The sequence below is a fragment of the Pseudonaja textilis genome, chromosome 5 (genome assembly GCF_049901715.1).
Source record: "Pseudonaja textilis isolate UNSWEBS1 chromosome 5, rPseTex1.2, whole genome shotgun sequence".
NCBI lineage: Eukaryota > Metazoa > Chordata > Lepidosauria > Squamata > Elapidae > Pseudonaja > Pseudonaja textilis.
In genome coordinates this window covers 47814520-47841224 of record NC_141994.1, presented here as the reverse complement: position 1 = coordinate 47841224, position 26705 = coordinate 47814520, and the positions used below count along the sequence as shown (strand labels likewise).

Sequence of the window (26705 nt, the reverse complement as noted above, 5' to 3'; positions counted from 1 at the left end):
ATGCTTTGTTTAAAATCTGCTTCCGCCATAAAGTTGTTTCCTGCCAGCTATAGACTGGTGGATAAAGCCATTTTAAGCCATGGGGAAACCCCACTTTGCCAGCAGCTATTTCTCTGTTAACACTGGCATTCAGGAGAAAAGATTGCAGGTATAATCATTTTATTTGTACATTCATCATACAGGGACTTGCATCCCATCTAGATTATATCAAAACAGCATCATGTTGCTATCATGATACAAATGTAATTTGTACATATTTGCCTCAAGTGATAAGTTATTCTTTTAACATTATGATATCATGATTTAAGTTTAACGACTTGCCTCTCTGTGGATGCCTGAGATTCAGAATTTTTGTAGAGCGAATTGGCAGAATTAATATTACTAAAGATAATAATATTTTGTAGTGTGGAGTCCTTGAGTAAGACACATGAAGGAAATCCATCTGCTTTATTTACTGTACCTATGCTTGCATATCAATTTTGTATCAATGTGTCATGCTTCAGGATTTGAAATACTGAAAATCTGCCATAAGAAAGTGAAATCAGAAGGTACTACAGGGAAGCCGAGCTTTATTCAAATTGGAAATTCAATATTCAGATCCTGGTTTGTTATTACTCCTTATAAATAACTCTGCAGGTGGCCAGTAGCTTTCTAGTGCTCTGTGGATATTTCATTGATGGATTGTTTCCTAATACTTAATATTATATGGCAAAAATACCACTGGAAGCAATCTTTCATGTGACTTCTGCCAAAGAGAAATTCTGCAGTGACTATAAATTTTATTATGGAGGAACCTTTTGTAGTCTATCAGGATTCATAAATCAAGGAATTGGTGTCTACGAACGGAACTGATCAATATGATAAAGGAGGATTGGAATACTTTGAACTGAACTCTTAAATATATTTTTGAATATTCCATAATCATCATGGGATTGACTATGCTGACGTGGAATTCTGGAAACTGTGGTATGAACATCTTGAGAGAGCTTAATGAAGGAAGTCTCTGGTATGAAATTATGGAAGCTGTCTTATATAAACTTAAATAAATTGTAGAACTATCCCAATATTGTTTGTCTGACAACAACTCTCTAATCTTATAAATGGGACTTGTTTTCTGACCTATTCAATTAGGAGAAGCCTGTGCAATTCTTCCCCAGCCTGCTGTTGTAATCTATGTAGGATATGAATGAAACACACAAGACTGCCACTTCTTATCTTTTATCTCAGATTTAATTAGTACGAACCCTCATGTTTCTGCTTATTTTGGCACACTGCTGTAGAGGTTGTTTTTGAAGAAGCTAGGGAAGAGACAATGGGAGAAAACTGAATACATTCTTACCCACAAAGGGGTTTTGCAGTTTAAGATGAAAAATTTAAAGTCCTGGAAAGAAGGTTCTTCTGAAATATCCAGAGCTGCTAGGAGTTGGTTGAATGTAATTAAAGTGCTAGAGTGTTTGAAATTGGGATTAGTTCAGGTGACCTAGTGTATAAATGGTGTGCAGGGGGTGTGTTTGAAGCTTAAGCCCGGTATGTGTTGCTCTTCAAATATGGACCATTTAGCAATTTTCTGTCCTGCATTCAAAGGTGGTTTCAGCAGTGATGGTGATGGAAGAAGCTTGTATTGCTATTAATTTAATTTAATTTTTATTTTTTGAACCACCCATCTTCCTCAAATCCTGTATCATAATTAGATCTCTCTTTGACTATTTTTCAGCTCAACCAGTATTATATTCTCTGTCCCACCTTCCACTCCCTGGCAGAAAGGTAAGAGTTATTTGTTAAGACTGGACTCTTTCTCTAGGATAAGTCCAGATGAATGGAGTGTCAATTGTTGTGTAGTAGCACATCTTAGTATGTTGCCATTTTATGGCATTAATTTTTAAGGTATTGCTTTTGTAGTTGTAACTGACATTTGTACACTACCAAGAAAATTGTTTGAACTGGGTGACCGTATAAATGAAATAAGACCTTGAATGAAATTGTTCTGATGTATTGTAGAAAGTATAGAAGATAATCTTGATAGAGAAAGGCAAGATCTCTTATTAAAGCACTGAGGAAAAAAACATAGCTTAAGTCCAAACCAAGCAGAAAGTATTCGCAAGCAGCTCAGACAAATATCTCCCTAATTCACATGGATATAAAAGGAGAAGGCACAGCAAAATCAAACTTGCAACCTTCTGTTATAATAGCCACATTTAATAAAAAAGAGTTTTAGCCATGTGTTGAGTTGACTCTTGGTCTGGCCTCTCACTGTGCATCAATTCCAGGGGGCGCCTTGGTTCTTCAGTAAATAAAATTGCTCATTATTTTCTTGGAGTTGGATTCTAATGGGGCAAGTCATGTTGAGATGATGGAAAGATGGGTTGTCTGTGAGTTTGAATTTGCAAGTACTGAGGACTAGAAGCTTGAGTTGATAAACCCAGCAATCTCTGTATTAGATCAATGGTTCTTTCAGCTGGAGAATGCCAGCCAGGAGGTGATATTCAATAGTATCTACTTCTTTGAGTATCCACTTCTTTCAAGAAACCTTTGCAATTCTATTCTATTCTTATTCTATTCTATTCTTATTCTTTGGGGGGAGTTTTGTGAAGGTGGTTGGATACAGCTTCAGAGTTCCCTGGAGAATATAATTATCTAAGTTCTTTTCAGTCAGGTTTCAGACCAGTGCTAATATTGAGTCAGGATTAGCTAGTATAATAGGCTTGTTTATGACTTTTGGCAGAATTAGGATGAGGGTGGTACAATTTATTTGATCTTGCAGTGGCTTTCAATATGATGATATTGAATAACTATGGTATTCTTCTCAGAGGTGATTTAGCAGGTTCTGACCAGTTCTGGAGAACCAGTAGCGGAAATTTTGAATAGTGCGGAAAACCAGCAAATACCACCTCTGACTGGAGATTTTACAGAATCCTTCCCCTGCCACGCCCACCAAGCCATGCCCACAGAACCAGTAGTAAAAAAATTTGAATCCCACCACTGATTCTTCTATATCAAGTGGAGGGATTAGTACCTGGAAGCATGATGTCTTGGTAGTTTTCCTCTGGATTTTTGTTGACAGAAGAGAAAGTTCGAACAAAGATCTCAGTGATGTGGGATGTTTCAAAGATTATCCTCTTGCCCTCTTGATTAACAACTATACAAGACCACCGATTAAGGTCATCCATCAGTTTTGGAACTGTTTTTTCTCTTTAATTTTCTTTTTCAGGTTATGCATATTTATGTTTATTATTATCTTATTTTGTAAACTGCATAAAATTGTGATAGATTGGGGCTGCCTATAAATCTCATCAGTTACTCTTAGGTTTAAGCCTACTTTTGATCAAACTTTCACTGAATGGAGCTCAATCAATCCCTCTCAGAAAAAATTATTGTACTACCAGAATGTTTTTGTAAAAGAAAAAAAATAGAGGAAATGTTGTATACTGTCTTGAACTCCTAGAGGGAAGGTGGGATATGAATTTGATCAGATCTCTAATATCCCTAGAATATTGTAAGTAATGTTCAGGGGCATTTTTATTTCAAATGCAGTTTTGGCCATGCTGGCAGAAGATAATGGAATCCGGAGGGAATCAGGTTAGGAAGAATCTGCTACAAGTTGAACAATCTTGATCAAGATGTTTTGGCACATAGTAAGGAAATAGTAAATGAATTGACACTATAGGTCAAGGGTGTCAAATTCGCGTTGTCATGGCAGCATCACGTGATGTATTGGGACTTTTTCCCCTTTGCTAAACCGGGTGGGGGCGTGAATGACAAGCACATGATGCATCCGGCCCACCGGCCGCGAGTTTCACAGCCCTGCTATGGGTGAATTATAGCTATGCTTGCTTGCTTGTTTATTTTTATTTATTTTTATTTATTTATTTATTTTTATTTGTCAATTGCTTACAAGATAATAGGTATAAGTAAAAACATAGTTATGAATACATGGATACATATAAGAAAAATAAAAAATATATAAAAGAAACAATGGGACAGGGACGGTAGGCACCTTGGTGCGCTTATGCATGTCCCCTACAGACCTCTTAGGAAAGGGGTGAGGTCAATAGTAGACAGTCTAAGGTTAAAGTTTTGGGGGTTTGGGGAAGAAACCACAGAGTCAGGTAGAGTATTCTAGACATTGACCACTCTGTTGCTGAAGGCATATTTCCTGCAATTAAGTTTGGTGCAATTAACCTTGAGTTTGTATCTATTGTTTGCTCTAGTGTTATTATGGTTGAAGTTGAAGTATTCATTGACAGGTAGGACATTGCAATGTATGATTTTATATAGTATACTTAGATCGGACTGAAGGCGGCGTAGTTCTAGGTTTTCTAGGTCTAGAATTTCAAGTCTGGTGGCATAAGGTATTCTGCAATGAGTAGAGGAGTGGAGAACTCTTCTTCTGAAATATTTCTGGACTTTCTCAACTGTGTTAATATCAGATACGTAATGTGGGTTCCAGACTGATGAGCTGTATTCAAGTATTGGCCTAGCAAATGTTTTGTATGCTCTAGTTATTAGTGTAATATTACCAGAGAAAAAGCTACGTAAGATTAGGTTAACAACTCTTAATGCCTTTTTGGCTATGTAGTTACAGTGGGCTCTAGCACTTAGATCATTAGAGATAAGTACTCCAAGGTCCTTGACAGAGTTTGGATCATCAACAAGGTCTTGACTATTCAGCCTGTATTTTATTTTCTGTTGTTTTTTTTTGCCAATATGTAGGACAGAGCATTTATTTGTTGAGATTTGAAGTTGCCATTTGTTTGACCATTCTGATACATAGTCAAGGTCTTTTTGAAGGGTAGCAGTATTGTCTGTGGTGTTGAATAGCTTTACATCATCAGCGAAGAGAACGCAGTTGCTCTTGATTATGATCACAGAGGTCATTTATGTAGAGTATGAAAAGAATTGGTCCTAGAACACTGCCTTGGGGGACACCACTGTTGACAGGTACAGAATTTGATAGGACGTTCCCAATTTTGACCATTTGTTGTCTGTTTCACAGGAATGCTTCTATCCAGTTATGCAGGTGTCCAGAGATACCATAAGATTTTAGTTTTAGGAGTAGTTTGTCATGTACCACTGAATCAAAGGCTTTACAGAAGTCTATGTAGATTGCATCTATTGCTTTGCCTTGATCGAGTTGTGTAGTCCATATGTTTTTGCAGTGTAAGAGTTGTAGATTACAGGATAGTTTTGCTGCAACTCTTACACTGCAAAAACATATGGACTTATTGTTGTTGATATTGTTACACTAAAATTAAAATGCTTGCTAAATTTTCTACTCCATTGACCAATTATGTTTTATGTATATTCTTTCTTTGTTAACAGAGTGATAAAAATATTTTCCACCAGACTCTAAAAATGGCTATATCATGTAGTGTAGGTGTGTCAAACTCGATTTCATTGAAGGCCACATCATGGTTTTGTTTGACTTGGTGGGGCTGGGGTGCACATAGTCAGCTTGACATCACTCATGTTGGGGACACCGGTGGTGGCCCCAGCATTCTGCCAGTGAAAACGGGCTCCCAAGCTCCATTTTCAACTGTGACAGCCTGCTACAACCCTCTGCCAGTGAAAATGGAGCTCAGGAGGGGCATGCATGGCCCTCCTCAGCTCCATTTTCACTGGCAGAGGCATCACCGGCCAGTCCTTCACTGTTTCCAGAGTGGCCCTGCAGGCCAAATCTAAGCACCTCGTGATCTGGATCTGGTCCCTGGGCTTTGAGTTTGACACATCTGTTTTAGGAATGTTTACATCCATAAGAGAATCAAATATAAACATCAAATTTATTGTCAACTGTCAAATATACCAAAAAAAAGAACCAAAAAACCCCAAACATATGATACATACATGTGCGCACATATATCACATCCTTTTAAACAGCTATACAGGAGGAAGGGAGAAAGAGAAGAAGGTGATGGTTAGAGAACTTATTCTTTCCCGCAGGCTTGGGATATTATGATCACAGTGTTTACAATTTGAACAGGATTGCTTCTCTTCCTGTGCTCACTCCTTCCTCTGAATAGTTTGGTTCCTCATAGGCAATGAGACAATTTGTGGTTAACCTTTTTAGTGGTATACATTAGCCTGTTGGAGTGATGATTCTTATAATTCATAGAGCCGATTTATACTTTTGTATCATTACACATATGCTGTGGAGAACTAGAGGCAAACTGTCTGCATATAATGTGTATAATATGCTTCTGCACTACACACATGTTAAAAACAATGCTTATCTCTATTTCCTATGTAATAATGTACAAGTTGTTATACACTATGTCAATCTTCCCAGTCTGGTGTTCCTTAACTGTGCAAGGCTACTTGCACAGTTAAGGAATGTGTGTCATAATTCCCGCATGTGCATCACATTATCCAACATATCAGGACACCTAATTGGAGAAGGTTGTATTAAATTTTCATTCATTAAAAGAGAATCTTCACTTATAACTGTCTCCTTAATGATTGCCCTTATAATCTGAACAAAGCTTTTCCACCTTGCCTTCACTCACTCCATCTGATCAGAGAGAAATTAAAAGAGAAAGAACAAATTTTGTATTGTCAGGTAGAAAAAACTACAGTAATACATAATACAGAAAAGAGTCAATGCACTAGATTCAGAATTTCTAAAACAATTGTGTCATCTGGTACTCAAGGGTAAAAGTAAGCACTGTGACTATGTCCTACTGTATGAGCAGACCAGAGGTGGTATTCAGCAGATTCTGACCAGTTCTGGAGAACCGGTAGCGGAAATTTTGAGTAGTTCGGAAAACCAGCAACTACCACCTCTGACTGGAGATTTTACAGTGTCCTTCCCCTGCCACACACACCAAGCCACACCATGCCCACTAAGCCACACTCACAGAACTGGTAGTAAAAAAAATTGGATCCCACCACTGGAGCAGACTCTACAGCTCCCCAGTGCCTACCTCCATTTTTCTGGTTCCAATGCTTAAAAACCTGGAATGCTAAAGACATTTTAAGGTGTCTTATTTTTATCCCAGGAGAGGCATAATCAGAAGAAAAACCAGACTGGAATAAGAATAGGAACACAGCTATTTTTCTGCTGGAAAGTGTGGAGAGCTGAATATCTTTAGATGACTTTACAGATTTTAGTGCAGCATCCTGGGCTGCCTTACTCATTTGGCTTTATTTAGAATTTAATATTATTTGTTAGTAACTTAGTCAACATCACCTGATACATTTGTGAAAAAATATGTCAAATAGATTCATGTGATCTAATAAAAAATGCTTTTCATGTGAGGAAGTCAGTGTGGGGATAGTTGTGTCTTGTAGCTGTAACGGAGGGCTTTCTTCACTCCCTAGAAAACATTACTAATAACATTATTTATATTACTAATATACTAGTGCTTGACAGCCTTTCCAGACATTGGGCTAGCTGGGAATTTGCGGAGCATCAGATTGGGGAAATTTATCATTGTTTTTGAAGCCACAAAGGCTCATAAGGGTCTTGAATCTTGATTAGGATCAAAACTTGAAAGAACATTGAGTTCTAATATGTAAGTGTTGCACTGAGATAGATTCATTTGTCATAATAGTAGCAAGAGATGCTCTACTGAGCAAAGAAATTAAATCAGTACTTATCAAGAGAGAAAGGGAGCTTTTCTTGTTCAGGACAAATGACTTGGGAAATATGTTTATGTCTGCAAATGTGTAACAATAATAAGGAAACTGTCCAATGCATTTTCTTTACTGACTGCAAGGAAAATGAAGAATTTGCAGAGGATCAAATGCTTTTATCTCACCCAACAAGCCTACCTAGGAAAATAAACATATAAACAACCGAAAGATCTGATGTCTAGATTCTGTCCACTCATTTTATATCTCACTTAGGACAGAACACTCTGACTGGCCACAAGTGGTTTGAGAATCTGTTCTGCATCGCCTTGCACACATCTGACTGTGATTGCCATGAATAAATAACCAGTATGGTCTAGTTGTTAAGGCACCAGGCTAGAAACTGGAAGGCTGTGAGTTCTAAGGCTGCCTGAGACATGCAAGCCAACTCGGTGACTTTGGGCCAGTCACTCTCTCTCAGCCCAACTCATCTCACAGGGTTATTGTGCAGAAAATAGGAGGAAGAAGGGATATTAGGTATATCCTTCCCCTTGAATTATTTATAATAATGGTGGAATAAGTAAGTAAACAAACAAAACAAACAAACAAATAAATAAATAAGGCAGGAGACTCCAAACACTGTAGTAGAAGCCTTATGATAGTTTTAATACATCTTTAAAAGGAAGGATTAAAAAAAAACCCTAATGTCTCACTTGCCAGTCAAAGAAAAATCAGAAAATCTTAGTCCCTTAGTATGAAACAATAGTTCTCCCCACCATACTTTTTGCACCCCAACCACATGATAGGTACCAAAATACAACCCAACCTTATTTGATTTTCAAAAGCTCCTTTAACTAAGGGCTGCCTGTCAAGTAAGACACACAACCATATTTTCAGTGACACACTTATAAGTTTAGCCATAAATTTGTGAGCTAATAATGAAGCAAAAGAGGATGCATACTGAAAGATCCAGTATGTATCAGGAATAAGACAAATAGCAATGGTACCACTGCAGCAGAATTTCTCAGTAAACTGTGGATAAACTCTCTTAAACTGATATGTAAATTATAGTAAATGAATTAATCTCATTGCCCAACAAGCTCCCTTTCCCAATTGCACTGCCTTGCCTATTGCATTCCTCTGCAGTTTACACAGTTTTGCGGGATGTATTTGATATATTTATTGAAATACGTGCAGTGATGTAAGACTTTTTGTGGTGACATTTTTGGATGGCAGGATCAGATTGCTAGACCCTAATCATTATATTGGCTTGTCTATGGTCCCAAATGTTATTTCCCAACAGGTTTCTATCTGTCATGAATCAAACAATTCAACCAGTCAAATAGTTTGGCCAACTTTCTTCAACTTGAGCATTATTCAGGTACATAGATTTCAACTCTCAGAATCCTACAGTAAGCATGACTTTTGCAGATAAATCTTTTGAGTTGATATTCAAAGAGGAGGAGGAGGAGAATGCATGGATCAAAAAGCTATCATAGAGCATAACAAAAGTTTCCATATCGTACCACATCACATACCACATCACTTCAGACACAATGCTTTTTAATGAACACTATTCACACAACCAGCTGCAAGTCACTGTGATGATGATAAACAAAATGAGCCAAGCTTGTGAGAGTCAGCCCTTAGGAGGGAAAGGCAGCAATGAAAGGGAAAACTAGGGTAGAAAAGGCTTGACCAGGACTGCTCATAATCTGTGCCTACCACTTAGAACTTGCCCTTCTTAAAATCTGTCATTATGGCTTATAAGAAAGGTTTAAAAAAGAGTTTGAAAATATATAATCTAGAGAAACAAAAAAAGATTGGCAGGGCAACACAAGAATTCAAGTAACCAATTAGGAAAATGATATCTCTGGTGTAAATAAAAAATCTGAACATCAAACATAGGCCTTTGTGAAGTTAAGGAAACTGCTGGCACTTTTTGCTTAGTGACAATGCTTTACCTTACAAGGAAGACTACAAACTAAAGCTAGAAGAAAGATAAAACAGCTGAACATCCTGGTGAGGACATGCAGATACTAGAAGAATATTGGGTTGTGTATTCTAGACGATCAGTGGCTTAAAGGGGGCAAATGTCAACATAATGCTTTAATGCTTTTACATTTCCAATCAACAAAGTTCATGTTTCATCACTGAAAATATCAGCAATGGGACAGACTGGAAGTGTTGGAGATGCAAGTTCTACCAACAATTTCCTACTCACTGATACAGTTTTTTATCCTTTCTTGTACTGCTCTTCAGAGATTAGCTACTTTCCAACCACTTTAGTTTCCTTAGTGGAATGTCTAGTCACTCACAGAATGAATTTAACAATATTTTACTAAAACATTGAGAAATAGTGGCATAATTTCATTTTTAAGTTTAGAAGGCTTCCTTGTGTGCATGTCCTCTCTCTTTCTCAAACACACACACACACACACACACACAACTTCCCTCTCTCCGGGCCGAATGTAAGAAGTTGCTGGATGGGAGAAAGGAACTGTTGTTCTTTCTTTCCCAAAGCAGATTGAAAGAAGGAAATGTGGCTTGCATGCTCCTTTCTTGTGGCAGGAACGAAAGACCTTCATGCCTTCAATTTTGCCTCGCAGATCTCAAAGCTTAATTTGGCTGCCCCTCCATGGACTTCAACCAACTTCTCATCCCACTGGGCTACGTTGCCTTGCAGCCGGCTGGTGCAGTTGGCCAGACCTACGATCTCTGCTGGCATCAGGACACGATCCCACATGTTGAACTGAGAAATTTCCCCAACGAAGGCCTGAGTTGCATCAAATCTCCCTCCCAATGTATCCTGTGGCATCAAAATGGAGAAATGGGAAAACAAACCAAGTAAATGGGAAAGAATTTATCAACAATGGATGAATCAGCGTTGATTAAAAAGTTGATGAAAACTAGGGATAGAAAAATATTGTTACTGAAGGTAACTATTAATTTTAGTGTAGAGGTTGCCAATTCTTCAGTTTCAAGGGCTGCATTTCATATTTTATAGGAATAATGAATGATAAGGAATAGGGAAACCATGCAGGGTAGAAAAAGCCATTTCATGCTCAGGGACTCCAGTTTAAACCAAAAATCTGTTAATTTTCTAAATTTTAAGGCTGATGGATTTGACACAGTCAAGAGAAGACTAATAGGGCATCTCTTAGGCTCAAATTCTGCTCCTTTAGTTCAACTGCTAGTCAAGTTGCTTGAATATTATTTTGATCATTAATTTCCAATGAAGAAAAATCAGACTTACCTGTTCCTGACCCAAGATCATCACCCCATGAGGTTTGATTGAATGCCAAGATGCTAGGTTATCACTGGCACCACGCTCCACTCCATCTAGATACACAGACCATATGCCATCCCGAGTGATCCATGTAATGCAAACATGGTGCCATGTCCCATCCTTTAAAGTCATGGGCAGTTGGGCCACCTTTCCAACAGAATAGAACAGAGAGTGCCTTAACAGCCTAGTGCAAATAGATTTTTAAATAGGTTTTCTGTTAAATACATTTCTTGATGCTTAGCCTAGTGCAAATAGATGTTTTTCTAGATGCCTTTTTTCCTTTCCTAAAATTCCCATACGCATCACTGTCACAGTTGGTTTTCCAATCATCTTATAGTCTAGAATGACTTGTCTGAGTGCAGCCAGTATGGCAACATGTCAGACAGATAAAACTGAATAGAATAATCTTTCTGGTCATTTTTCCAAATAAGAATCTGATTGCAAAGAAGTTCCACAGCTGGATTGTCACTACCCAAAGAAACCCATCATGAGTACTTGGCAACATGGTATCTCTACATGGTGGGTCATATAACAGACCTCTCAATTAGAATTGTAAAATTTATATAGATTCACAGGAAAAGGTAGCTATCCTTCAGATAGCCTGAACCCAAACAATTTTGTTTTGTAGATTAAAACCACCAGCCTGAATTGTGCATAGTAGTAGATTGGAACTCAGGAAAATATATCTAAAAGAGGTCTACAAAAATGGACCATAACCAAAAAAAAAAAACCTGTTGCATTTGATTCTATCTGTACTTTCTGAACATTTTTCAAGGGCTGTTCCATTCAGACAGCATCATAGGCATCTAAAGAAAAAGCAGCTAAACCTGAGCAAAGCCATTCCTGCTACTTCATCACTGTGACCCTTGATTTTCCTGGACGGGAGTACAGTCACTTTTAGACCTTTTGAATCAGGAGGCTGAGCTGTCTGTTTGTGGATGGGATTGTATTTTTATTTGACAGCCCTCTAAGGGCATTAGAGTGTATTGCTGGCATGCAGACATCACTGGAAGGGTGGGGAATCAATTTTCCCCCTCCCTTTCTTTTGGAGGTGATGTAAGTAGGTAAAACAGGTACATTAAACCTATTTCTTTTTCAGATTGTTTATAGAAAAATAACTAAAACAATCACACCACTGAAAAGCAACCACTGACATTGGGAGGTGCCATCTTATTGGTAGTGGCAGTTCATGTTTTAGCAATTCATAAAAAGTAAATTTGTGTCACATATGTCTGGACAGGGAGGTCATAAAAGTCAATATGATTTTTGCAGTGCAGCCCTTCCATTCTACCATGGTACTCCAGCCTAGGAAAATCATGCATTGTTACTACAGCTAATGCCATTTTTAGAGCAGGTCAGTGCCTATGCCATTCAATTAATTCTATGCTGGAAGCTTCCTTTACCTTACCTTGTCATTAATTATAAGTTCCATAGGATTGTTTCCCCATACTATCAGTACAAGCTCATTGGCTTGTCCAGGAGCAGAGTAGGAGAAAGGAGTGCCTACTTCTGCTGAATTCTTAGCTTTTAGCCACATGCTGATAGTGAAGGCATATAGTTCAGGCAAGCTTTTCTTCATCCGAGCGTACATGTAGTTGTTTCGTACAGGGATGGAGACTTTAAATGCTTCTGGAGGGTTGAAAACAGTTGTTCCTATGTGCACAGGATATAATACATAAGAGTCAAAAGAGTTATGAAAGACTAGCAGAAATAGAGAAATAATCCTGACATATGATCAGGCTGTCGTTATCCGAAGGAGCTGCTGAAACGGGTGTCAGATTTTATATAGTCAGTACATTAGTCACGCTCTATCAGAATTTGAGATCATTTGACAAGGTTACTTGGTCATAGATTCAAGAAATGCCACCTAGCACATAACTAATTTGTGGGATCCATAGCCACAAATGGAGAAGAGATGGTCACTAGCATACCTGGCTGTAAGAGAGGACTCATCCAAGTTACAGAAGCTAGTTGTGTCAATCAGTGGTTGCTAGTTATTTAACAGTGGCCATATGGAGCTTTTCATTGGAGCATATGCTATCAGGTAATATTTGCTGAGGAACAGGAGCAGAAGAGACTCATTGTGTAATGAATGAGTAGCACCAGATCAGAAAGTACTTCAAAATAAACATTTCAATACCACAGCATTTTGATTCATTCTTTTCTAATTTTTAAACTTTTGTTTAAAGAGAATAAATAAGACCCATACCTAGAGTTATATAAATAGGTACTAAAAATGAATGTATGAAAGTTCTGGGTTTAACCTCATATTCTGGGCTCCTAGTGGTCACACTAACCATGCTCAAATCCAACGACCCGGTTATGGAGAGCATCCAGCTCCTTTTCGACATTTTGTTGCTGTTGGTTGTGGCTGCTGGCGATGGAGGTGCGTTCTTTCTCTAGGGCCAAAAGCTTTGAGAGGATTTGTCCTTCCAGCTCCTCCATCTTGGTGTGGATGGTCTCTTGGGCTGGCACAGGGACAGAAGTAGAAGAAGCATTCATTCCAGTGGGAACATCCTGCTGCACTCAGAGAAGAAATAAATAAGGAGATAAATAACAGATTAGAAATAACAGGAAAATAATTTCACACACAAAGAATTCAGAGATGTCTTTACTGATGTATTTATATTTCTACAGTATCCAAATATGGCTAGGGTTGGGCTTTGGGAGAAAAGATCACAATCCTGCAACCATTAGGGTCCCAAGTGATTTCCAAAGGATAAGTGCAGGGCAGGGATGGGATTCCACCGGATCAGCCTGGTTCAAGCGAACTGGTAGCTCTGAGGATCAGCTGGGAGCAAACCGATTCAGTTTGCTCCGACGATCAGCTGTTGGGACTGCCCAGCTGTTGGGACTGCCCACCCACCTGGGCTCTAGGCTTCTTTATATCCTGTTTTTCAAGCTCAGCTGATTCATGCGGCACAGCAGATTGCCACCTGTCAGCACATAGGGATTAACACATAGGGATTGCTGAAGGTCAGTAGCAAACGCTCTGCATGTGCACAAAGCACACAAAGCACATGCTCACTGAACTGGTTGTTACACCGGTTAAATTGCACCCCTGAGTGCAGGGAAGCAGTAACCCTACGAGAACTGATATCATAGCAAACAAAAACAAAAACCCTACCCAAACATACACACATACCTACACTTGTATCAACCAATGGATGATTGAACATATATAATGACATATTATAATTTTTGTTATTTTTAATTAAAAATATGTCTTTTTAAGAAATAATATGGGGCTTATAAGATGGAGCAATATCTAAAGTTCTTCTTTCCAACATATTGAGGATCTAAAGTTACTTGATTGCATTATTCCACCCAGATAGTTGATATAGATTCAGCATAAAAAGTGGAGAGCCATAATACTATAAATATGTTAAAACTGTTGAGTGGACCCAAAACAATTTAAAGAATCTTTGTGCATCTACCAGCGTCTTCTGTCCTGGGCCCCAGAGTCACCGGAAGTATAGGAGAGGGATTGAAGATCAGCAATAAAACCCAGGCCTGATGTGAAAAAGACTGTTTATGGGTTCCTTGCAAATTCCATTGGAAAGATTCATATAGCAGATGAGGGGAATGGTTAGAGTAGTGTTTTTTTTTAATCTTGGCAATTTTAAGAGGTGTGGACTTCAACTTCCAGAATTCCCCATCCAGGAGGCTAGCCAGGAAATTCAGAAAGTTGAAGTGCATAAATCTTAAAATTGCCAAGGTTGAGAAACACTAGATTAAAATTATAACTGAGCTGCAAAAATCTGGACAAAACTTCAGCAGAGGGGGAGGGCGGAGCTGGCGTCGCGACGATACGGCATGCAATCTTGGAGATCTGAGATTGCAGCCAATATCTTTGCTTCTGGACGGTCCAAGTGAATCTAAACCGTCCTGAAGAGATGGTGAAAGTGAAGAGTGCATCCTGTCGATCCCAGGGACACCGCAAAGTCCCTGGTAGATCCAGGAGAAGCTCTTTTTTGCCAGCGGCAAAGAGGCAGCCATCAAAGCTGCTGAAGTTGGGACAACTCCGAAACGAAAGAGAACGGAAAGAGAGAGTGTGCCGGTTTGGTGAAAACTTTTTCTTTATTTTAAGACTTGAAAGGACACCCTAAGGGAAAGAAAGAATCTGTAAAGGTTTTGACAGAAGTGATTAAGCGGCGATTTTAAACAGGAATGTCAAAGTAATTTTTTTTTTTTCTCATTGCTGGATTTTCTACACATGATCTTATATTTTGAAACTGGACTGGTTTTTTCTTCTTCTTTTTATATATTCTTCTCTCCTTTTTGATTTTATAATATTTTAAGCCAGACACTCCCTTTTAGTTATTTTTTAAATATCTTTTTCTTTTTTAAAAAAATTAATTCTTATTATATTTTGCTTGGAAAAGGAGGGGGAAAGTGAACGCTAAAGAAACTTTGTAACACTGCCAACAAGAGGCTTGGAAATATTCTAATTTTCTTTTGACCAGACAAAGCTGAGAAAGAACTGAGACTTTGTTTCAAGGACATTGCCTGCTTGATAAGATAGAGGGAAGAGCACGGGAGAGTATTATTACAAGTGCTCTTCTGGGTTTCTATCAACAGCTGGAGTCTGGTGTTGAAGCTTAGGAAAAGAAAAGGTCTTTGGAGAAGAGAGTTATAACAAGAGCCTTGGATAATCAAACAAAGTGCAGTGTGCTCTTTTTATTCTTTTTAAGCTGTGCTACCCCTCCTCATCAGTTTACTTTTTTTTTGCAATAGCTATTTGGATTTTTGGCTCTCTGAAACTTGTCTTTTTTCTTCTTGTTGTCTTTGGAAGTTAAATTTCTATGTCTGCTTTTTATTTTAAAGGAAAAGCTTTAATATTAATGCTTCCCTTCCTTTTCTTTTTAAGGGAGTAGCCTTTTTCTTCTCTTTCCCTTCTTGGTATTTTTGTGTTTCCATCTACCTTCCATATTGGGTTTTTTTCTTTTTCTTTTGGTTTATTTTTATGCATACTTTTATATTTGAGACCTCTTAATTGGATTAAGGTGTTGAAGAACCTGAAGAATTTTTCCTTTCTTTTTTAGCCTTTTTCTTCACTTTCACATTAACAGCTCCTGGCTCTTCAACTTCCACCTCTTCTCTCCACCATCTGGAGGACAACGTTCAATACAGACAATATTAAGGCAAGAAAAAGAACAAGAAAAAGTGACCCTGCAGATGATTATGCAAGGAATTCAAAATATTCAAACAAGATCAGGGAATATTGAAAAGAGAATAGAGAACATTGAAAAGAGAATAGAGAACATTGAACAAAGAATAGGGAAAACTGATGAAAAAGTGGAGAACATCCAACAAATGATGATGAACTTTGATGAGAGACTCCAAAAAATTGAGGAAGAAGATAAACAAAGAGACAAGAAGATTGGAGACATTGATAACAGATTAACAGATTAACTGTGGTTAATCAATTTCCTTGTCTCTTTGTTTATCTTCTTCAATTTTTTGGAGTCTCTCATCATACTTCATCATAGACAAAAGTGGTATGCTGAGATGGGAGATGGACAGATCACAATTTTATCTTAGATTCCAAAACATAGAGGAAGAAAAAGGACAAAATCTAGCTGAGATAATGATAGAAATATTGGCTGAAGTTTTGGAAATAACTGAAGAGAAGATGGTGGATGGAATAGATGAGGTTTATTGAGTCTTCACAAGATATGCGATGAGAAATAGCTTACCAAGAGAAGTTCACATCAGATTTACAAAGAAAGCCATTAATACGTAAATATTGCAAGTGGCAAGAGAGAAAACATTGAAATACAAAGATAAGGAGATTGTGGTCTTGAAACAAGTACCCTGAAGGGTGAGAGAGATGAGAAGGGAATACCGATTCTTGACCAAATTATTACTTTAAAAAGAGGTGAATTATAGATGGCTGATTCCAGAAGGTTTAATGTTTACATGGCAAGAACAGAGATATAGAATTGACTCAATTGAGAAAGCTGAATCATTTTACACAGAATTTTTCAGAGGGAAAGAGGAAGAGGCAGAAAAAGAAATTTCACTAATTGAATTCCAAGAGGACTCCCAAATGACGACTGAAAAAGAAGAAGGTGCAGTAGGTGGAAAGGAGGAAGCCAAAGAACAACATGAACCAAGATCCACGAGAGCTGTCAAACCTAATTACAAAATATAACCATGGAAGCGAAAAAATTGATTACAATTAATATAAATGAACTGTTACAAGAAGGAAAATTTTTCCTAAATTAGAGAAATTAAAATTTGATATAATCTGCCTACAAGAAGTACAAATTAAAAAACAATATGAACAATTGTTGATACAGCCAAAATTAGGGAAAATATTCACTCCCTTGAAACAATGTAAGAAAAGAGGAGTGGTTTTATATATTAAAGAGACCATCTCAGTGAAATTGATTTATATCGATGACGACGGAAGAATATTAATGGTGGAAATAATGGACAATAATACGAAAACACTCCTGATTGCAATTTATGCCCTGAATGACAAACAAGAAGAATTGTATAAAAAATTACATATGAAAATAGTTGAACTGGACTATGTTAATATAATTATGATGGGAGATGTTAATGGAATTGTAGACAATAAACTGGACTACACAGCACAGAAAACAATAAAGCAAAATAGAAAGACTCTCCCTAAATCTTTTTTTAAAATGGTAGATGAAATAAACTTAAAAGATACATGGAGAGAAAGAAATGTTAAAACTAAACAATACACCTTCTACTCAAATAGACACTTATCATGGTCCAGAATACATATGATATGGATGTCAACAGAATTGTTAACTAATATTCAAGAAAGAAATATTGAAACAAGTACTTGGGCAGATCACAATCCAATGACAATTAAATGGAAAGGACAAAGAAGAAGATCTAGATGGACATTAAATAATATTATTTTAAAGGGAAAAGACTTCACACAGTGAATGGAGAAAGAATTGGCCTTTTTCTTTGGAGAAAACAAAAAAGAAGATACGTCAATCCAGAATATATGGGATACAAAGAAGGCATATGCCAGAGGCTTGATAATAGACTATACAAGGAAAAAAAATACCATGAAAAGATTAGCCTCTAAGGCATTAGAAGATGAGTATAAAGGACTCGAAAAAGAGCTACAGAAAATGCCACAGAGAAAGGACATTAAGTTAAAAATGGATATAACCAAACATAAAATGGGTCTAATAGAAAAAGAAGAATTAGCACAAAAAATTAGAGGTGCCAAACAGAACTATTTTGAAGATGCAAATAAACCAGGTAGATGGTTAGCATATAAATTGAGAAAGGAGAAAGAATCAAGGAAAATATCACAATTAATAGATGACCAAGGCCAAGTTTGCTATGGTAGTAAAGAGAAGAAGGTAATTATTCGAGATTATTATGGGAAACTATACACACAAGAGAATATTGATGAGGAAAAAGTAAAACAGTATTTACAGAATGCTAATTTACCCCAGATACCTAAAGAGATTGAAACAATGTTACAAAGCAATATAATGATGATGGAGTTAACTGAAGCACTTAAGAAACAAAATAATGGAAAGGCACCAGGCCCAGATGGACTTCCGGCAGAAATTACAAAACATTACAAGAATCATTGATTTTCCATTGCTAGAAGTTATGAATGAAGTTATGTTAAAGAAAGGGATACCTAAATCATGGTCAGAAGCTTATATCACACTTGTTCCAAAAGAGGAGACCAATCCATTACAAATCAAGAACTATAGACCTATCTCCCTACTAAACGCAGATTATAAAATCTTTTCTTCAATATTGGCAGAAAGACTTAAAAAATACTTAAATAATTTTATCCATCCTGACCAAAATGGATTTCTGCCAAAGAGACAAATCAAAGACAATATGAGAGTAATCTTGGACACTTTGGAATACTATGAGGCACATCCCAAAAAACAAATGGCTTTGATATTTCTAGATGCACAGAAGGCATTTGATAATGTGAATTGGCGATTCATGCTATTACTGCTGGAAGAGATGGGCTTTGCTAGAAAATTTATTCAAGCAATAGAAGCTATATATCATAAGCCTCTATATCTATCGATATAAGAAAAGGAACAAGGGTGCCCACTATCACCTCTGTTGTTTGTGTTAACTTTGGAAGTGCTAAACAGAAATATTAGAGATGAAAACAATATAAAAGGGATGAAAATTAAAAAGGAAGAATTTAAGTTGCAAGCATTTGCAGATGATCTGGTTTTTATCTTAGAAGACCCACTAGAAACAGCATCAAAATTGATAGAAAAGATAGAGACATATGGAAAGGTGGCTGGTTTGAAAATAAATAAAGATAAGACAAACATATGCTATCAAGACAAAAGGAAGAATTGGCAGAAAATTCAGGTCACGAATAAGATCAAGTACTTGGGGATATACTTGACAGCAAGATGCAGTAGACTAAAAGAGAATAATTATATCAAACTTAAACAGCAGATAGTGCTAGATTTGGCAAAATGGGAAAATTTACAACTGTCATTAATAGGGAGAATATCAACAATCAAGATGAATATATTACCCAGAATTTTACATTCGTTTCAAACAATTCCAATTAGGCTTGGAAAAGACTACTTTGAAGATTTAAATAAAATTGTGTTGAAATATATATGGCAAGGTAAGAAAGTGAGAATAAAGTTAAAACTTTTGCAAGATGCTAGAATAAGAGGAGGATTTGGTTTGCCTAATTGGGAGTTGTATTACCAAGCTACAAATTTGATGTGGGTTAAGGCATGGATAACATTAAGAAATACTAGATTGTTGACATTAGAAGGACATGACCTGTTGTTGGAGTGGCATGCATTTTTATGGCATAAAGGAACTAAAACACAGGGGTACTTTAGAAGACATTATATACGGGAGTCTCTGTGGTTAAATTGGGAGAAGATTAAAAGACAATGTTATTTGAAAATTCCAGTCTGGCTATCGACTATTGAAGCATTTTCTTATCCTATAATATACAAAAAGGAACAAACAGTTAGATATGGTGAAATATTGAATGAAAAGGGTGAACTTAAATCTATACAAAAACTAGAGGAACAAGGTATAAAGATGAATTGGTTTTCATATGCACAAATACATTCAAGGTATGATAAAGATTCTAAAACAGAAGGTTTCTATGATAGATTGACTTAGATAAGATTTTGACAGGTACTGATGAAAAGGTGATTAAAAAATTGTATGGATATTTATTAGAAATTAAACTAGAAGAAGAATAAGTTAAAGAAACTATGATTGCTTGGGGGGAAATTTTTGGATATGGGATTGATCTAGAGAAATGGCAAAAATTGTAGCCTCAAAATTATAAAATGACAATGTCAACAGCATATAAAGAAAATTTGTGTAAGATGTTTTACAGGTGGCACTTTCCCCCAACAAGAATAGCAAGAATGTTCAAGAATAAATCCGAAAAATGTTGGAAATGTCATCAGATACCTGGCTCATATTACCATATGTGGTGGACATGTGCGGACGCTAAAAAATACTGGACTAAAATCCACTGTGGTTGGAAAAAATGACAAAAAAGCATATAGATTTGAAACCAGAAATATTTTTATTGGGAATTTTACCTGAAATATATAGTAAAGACTTGAAATACCTGATTGTAAATGTATTAACAGCGGCTGGGATTATATTTGCTAAAAACTGGAAAAATGAGAAAATAACATCACAGGAGGAAATCATTAAGAAAATGTTGGAATGTGCTGAAATGAGTAGATTGACATTTGAAATTAAAGAACAAAATGATAAACAATTTTATAAAATTTGGGATCTATTCTATCAATGATTAGATAATAAAATATAGTAATGGAATATGTAGACTTTTAGAAAATAATAAATATATAAAGATGTATTCTTTTCTTATTATATCTACAAAATGATTCTAGGATAGATCTGGGAAGATAATATGAATTGTCATAAAACAAATTAAGTAAAATATGATCATTTTGGAAAACATGAATGAATAAAAGTATAGTCAAATTATTGATTAATAATGATATTAATGTATTTAATATATTGATTGAAAATACGAGATTATATACAATGTAATTATAATTGAAGACTATGAAATGGGAGCACAAAACAATTTGTAAACCAACCGGCACACTGTATGTACATATATGGAAGATGATTTGATGTTTTTATGTTTTGTTTGTTTAGGTTTGTTTTAAAAACCAATAAAAATTTATAATAAAAAATAAATAAATTAAAACGAAAACATATTAAAAAAAAACTTCAGCAGAGGGATGGCATTTTCTGTATCCATTTACTGCCATCTATTGGCCATCTGGATTTGTACAGCCCAGGTACAATAAGAAAAAAAACTACTCTGAGACATAAAGGAGAGTTCCCATCAATCAGAAGTAAAAGGCTGGTCTCTCTCTCTCTCTCTCTCTCTCTCTCTCTCTCTCTCTCTCTCTCTCATATTTTGGATTTAGTGTATAGATCAAATTATGCTTAAAGGTGACCACTTGAAATGACAGGAACAGTTAAGTCATATTTAATATGACTCAAAATTACTCTTGGTGGCCAAGTAATGAAGGAAGTGTTGCAAAATGTTGCCCCAATCTCTTTGCACTGATGAGCTGTTTTGACCAATTAGAAAAGATGAGAGATGGAAAAGAAAACGTTTTTAAACCCTGTTCCTATATCTGTGTTGTGTGTTGTGTGTGATGAAGTGACAAAGTAAGCTTCCTATTTATCTGTACTTCTTCATGATGTACTTTTGGATAGAAGTGCAACTTTCTTGTCCTATGCATTTCTTAATACTGTAAGTCCAAATATAAGTCCAAATGTAATTTATCTTTATCACAATAAGGATGCTGTACCAGTTGATTACATCTGCAGTGGCTAAAAACTGTTTGGACATAAGATTTTAACATTAGTGATAAACAAAAAAGGAACAAGAGGCTAAATATCCTCCCTCACACAGGAAATCATTGGTCCCTTCAGATCTTTTCCAGCTTTTGGACTAGGAATAGGTCTTCAGCTAATAGTTTTATATGTTGTGCTTTTTTTTTTTTTTTGAAAACAATTTTATTGGTTTTTTTAACAAACAAACAAACAAAACATAAAAGCATCAACTCTCTTCCATATTTATATACAAACAGTGAGTCGGTTGGTTCATCAGTTTTGTGCATTCATTTCGCAGTCACAGTTACAATTACATTACATAATAACTCTTATTATCAATCCAAACTTATATATCCTCATATCATTATTGAAAAAAAGAATAAAAATTTGACTATACTTTTATTCAATCATGCCTTATGAGATAACTATAATTTAAGTAATTTATTCTATAACAAACCATATGATCATACCAATTCTATCCTAAGGAAAAAAAAACATTTTATAAATGTAATGTCAAGTAACAAAAGAAAAAGGAAAAGGAAAGTCAATAATATTCCTTATTACCTAACATTCTAAATATTCTATTTTTGTATTTCATCATCCAGCCATTGATAGAAAAGGTCCCAAATTGTATAAAATTGTTTATCTTCTTGCTCTCTAATTTCAAATGTCAATCTACTCATCTCAGCACATTCCAATATTTTCTTAATAACTTCCTCCTGCAATGGAATTTTCTCATTTTCCAATTTTTGCAAATACAATCCTAGCCGCAGTTAATACATTTACAATCAAATATTTCAAATCTTTACTATAAACATCTGGTAAGATTCCCAATAAGAAAAGCTCCGGTTTCAAATCTATATGCTTCTTTATCATTTTTTCCAACCACATGCGGATTTTAGTCCAGTATTTTCTAGCATCCTCACAAGTCCACCACATATGGTAATATGAACCAGGTATCTGATGACACTTCCAACATTTTTCCGATTTGTTCTTAAACATTCTTGCTATCCTTGTCGGGGAAAAATGCCACCTGTAAAACATCTTATACAAATTTTCTTTATAAGCTGTAGACATTGTCATTTTATAATTTTGCGACCATAATTTCTGCCATTTCTCTAAGTCAATCCCATATCCAAAATTCCTCCCCCAAGCAATCATAGTTTCTTTAACTTGTTCTTCCTCTAGCTTAATTCCCAATAAGTAACCATATAGTTTTTAATCATCTTTTCATCAGTACCTGTCAAAATCTTATCTAAATCAGTCTGTTTATCATAAAATCCCTCTGTTTTGGAATCTTCATCATACCTTGAGTGTATTTGCACATATGAAAACCAATTCATCTGTATACCTTGTTCCTCTAAGTTTTGTATCGATTTAAGTTCACCCTTTTCATCTAGTAATTCCCCATATCTAACTGTTTGTTCCTTTTTATAAATTATAGGATAAGAAAACGCTTCTATCGTCGATAACCAAACTGGAATTTTCAAATAACATTGTTTTTTTATCTTCTCCCAGTTTAACCACAAAGACTCCCGTATATAATGTTTCTAAAATAGCCCTGTGTTTTGGTTCCCTTATGCTTTTATGCCTGCACATTAGTGGTTTAGAAATTTTACTTTAAATTGGAAAATGGCTGCCAATATTTGAAACAAGCATAGTGTATATGTTTTAAAGCATTTTCAATTAATGTGCTTGCTTCTGATTTTCCACACCCAAAAGTCTGGAAAAGAATGCCTATAAGATCTTAAGTTGCCAAGGATGGAACTGGGTTTCGGTGAAGAGTAAACTGACTTTTTCTTGCTCCTTTGATCAATCAGTGTTGTTGACACCATATAATAATTTTAATTTTACAGTTCTATATGCTCTGTAACTTCAGGTGCTGAGGTCACAGCTGGTATTAAGACAGAGAAGATCCATAACTAGAGCAAGTCCTTATTACTGTTTGTCAGAACAAATAATATTGCTGGGAAAAACATTCCCATATAGAGAAACCTATTTTTCCTTCCTGTACTCTGATTACACATCTTTTCAGCCCCAGAACCCTATTTCACTTAGTCAGCCTTGATGTTAGACTTCATTAATACAAATGGAATTAAAATTGCAGGAAGCAGTACATCTACTCTGTTATGCCAGACCTACCACAAATGTTGCATCCAGCCTGGGAAAGAGGATTCAAATAAACTGGAAAGAGTTTGAAGAACAATGAGGATGACAGGAAATTCAAAATAACTATGTGTAACTCTTTTAAGGGACATTTTGCTTTGATAAAGATGTAAGCTAAGTATCCTTTTGAATTGCCTAAGGGGAGGGCCATAGCACTAGGCTTCCAATTGCTGGAAGAAAGCAGCTCTGTGTTTCAATACATTCCTCAAAGAAACTTCTGTGTATGTATAGAAACCATTGTGTTGAAGTAAAGGAAGTTACAAAGACAGTGGTTCTTCATTGATGCTTCATGACCTTTAAACAGTTTGTTCCCTGAGTGTTTTTAGTATCTCTGGAAGGTAAAGCACCATTGAAGCAGATGGTATAAAATCCTCAAAGGCTTAACAATTAAATTCCTTGAAGAAAGATTAAGGAAGTCAATTGCAGGACAATATAGCAACACTCTTCAAGTACATGCAAGAATGTCTCCCAGAAGAAAACTGTGACTCAAAACATGGAATAATGAGCTTCAGTCCAGGAAAACACATACTGCTTGAATGTTAGAAAACATTCGTTATGGAGAAGAACAATCTGACAGTAGAATTAGTTATGGAAGGAAATAATAGCTTGAACTGAACGTTCAAGAGGCTGGATAAGACATTTGTAATGAGCAGCATCTGTGACTTTGATTTTAGAATCTGTTTTATAATAAATCACGTTGGGGTTAACAATGATAGAACATGCAGTTCAGCAGTCTTGTCTGCTTTTGTTTTTTTGTGTGTGATTCTTATTTTTTGTAAAAGAACATCAGTAAAAGCAGATTGTTCTAGAAGAAAAACGGAAAAGGAAACACTAAAGAAGGTGTGAAGCAGACAAATCTGGAGAATTTTGCTTAGCTTGGATGCCAAATTAAACCAACATTCTGCATATTTCCAAGGCTGAAATGCAATTATCTTTCAGATTTAAATAAATATTTTAGGGCCAAATACTGTTAGAAAGTTTTGAGAGGAAATATATCTAAAACTAAATTAACAATCTGCTCTATAAAAGAGAGTAGGATATTGCTATGATGGGGCTTATTAAACCACTGTTAAATAAAAATTTAGTGTTTGAATGTTTAGGAGGAAGTCAGTCACATCTTATGGTACTGTAGCTGCTTTGTGTGGCCAAATCTTTAGGAAAATCTGAAGAATGGGTAAAATGCCAGGTGCCTTAAGGATGTTCTTATTTTCAATTGCAGAATAGGGAATTATAGATCAATCTTTCTGACATCAAGTCCTGGAAAAAGGTGCAGAACAGTTCATAAAATGATTAGTCTTTTAGTCTTCCATCCTTCCGAGGTGGGTAAAATGAGGACACAAATTGTTGGGAGCAATATGCTAACTCTGTAAACCACTTAGAGAGGGCTGTAAAGCCCTGTGAAGCGGTATATAAGCGCTATTGCTATTCTAATTAACATAGCTAGTTAAAAGTTCATTAGATAGTTTAACAATTGTGTAAATATATAGCTGGCTTGAAAATTGTACTCAGGAAGAGCTTACTAATGGAGTGCTACAAGATTCAGCAGTCCAAGGTCCTATATTCTTTTTTTGTAACAAAATTGGATGGGATAATTAATATAAAATCTGAACCAAACTTTATCACTTAGAGAAATAGGATGAAAATTCCATCAAGAAATGTAATAGAAACAAATGCAAAGCTCATTACTTATGAAACAGAAATCAAATTCAAATTCAGAAATCAAATTCATTACTTATGAAACAGAAATCAAATCCACAGTTGTATGAATATGTGCCCTGAAAAAGATATTTGCTGATTGAAAACTGTATATGTTACCTGGATGATGTGGACCAAAAAGAAAAAGAAATGCAACTTTGTTTTAACAGAAGTAAACTGTCCAAATCACAGGAAGCAATAATTCTGTTTGATTTTTTTCTTGGTCAGACCTCAGCTCAAAGATTAAGTAAACTTTAAGAAAGATTCAGACAAACTGTTCAGAAATGGCAATAAGAATGATCAGGGACTATAAACTAAAGAAGAGAAATGGAGAGAAATAGGAATAATTAGCATTCGGAAGACTGAGGTGAATCTAAAAGAATGCTACACAGAATAAAATCTTGAGATGTTTTCCATTGTTCCAGGATTCAGAACATAAGATAATGGATTTAAAATAAAGGAAAACCGATTAAATGTCACAAAATCTGATTAAAACTTATTAAAAGTAAGTGAATTTCAAGTAGTGGGTGATTTATCTTCACCAGTTATAGTCAAACAGACACTAAATACTAATTTGTTGGGGATGCATTATTATGGATTCCTGCATTGAGAAGGAATTAGATTTAATAACCTAAATTACCTATTCCAAAACTTTGAGCCTGTCTGTGGCTCTTTAGAAATATCTATTTTAGAACCATATATTAAAAAAGTACTTTTCAATGGACTGATACATTTAAACAAATATTCTATTTTATTCTAGGAGATGGATGAAGAAATGGAACAGAATGGATTTATAAATGTACATATGAGAAAATAACATGTAAACTACATTAGTATGCCGCAAATTGGTGTTCTTCAAATATGAAAAGCTTCCAAACAGATCTGGAGACCATCTTGCCTGGGGACACTACCTATCTTTCCTTAGTGTGGGTTTAATTAAAGGAAAAATAAGGAAGTCAAAGGTGGAATAAAAGGCAAAGATAGGCAAGAACCAAATAATAATAATAATAATTGAAAGATTAAAGTAACTTTTCACCCTCTTCTACTAATGTTATTTCTCAGTCTATCCACTATTAGCCACTTACATCAGATATTAATAAAAATGAAAGCAGAAAAGACTCCCTGC

At 35.8% G+C, this 26705-nt stretch overlaps 1 protein-coding gene and 1 long non-coding RNA gene across 2 annotated transcripts in view; one reads left to right on the top strand and one right to left on the bottom strand.

Annotated features, from left to right (window-relative positions):
* The first annotated feature begins 66 nt into the window (after positions 1-66).
* Positions 67-26619, top strand: LOC148125640 (uncharacterized). The gene is made up of 3 exons (XR_015743879.1): positions 67-148; positions 1715-1764; positions 26340-26619. It is a non-coding gene; the product is annotated as an uncharacterized LOC148125640 (long non-coding RNA).
* Positions 5759-26705, bottom strand: part of NPTXR (neuronal pentraxin receptor) — a 33037-nt gene continuing 12090 nt past the window's right edge. The window contains exons 2-5 of the mRNA XM_026696426.2: positions 13153-13375; positions 12264-12508; positions 10823-11002; positions 5759-10375 (exon numbers count right to left, since the gene is read on the bottom strand). Of these exons, the coding sequence (XP_026552211.1) occupies positions 10151-10375; positions 10823-11002; positions 12264-12508; positions 13153-13375 (873 nt within the window). The 3' untranslated portion in view covers positions 5759-10150. The remainder of the gene's footprint in view (positions 10376-10822; positions 11003-12263; positions 12509-13152; positions 13376-26705) is intronic.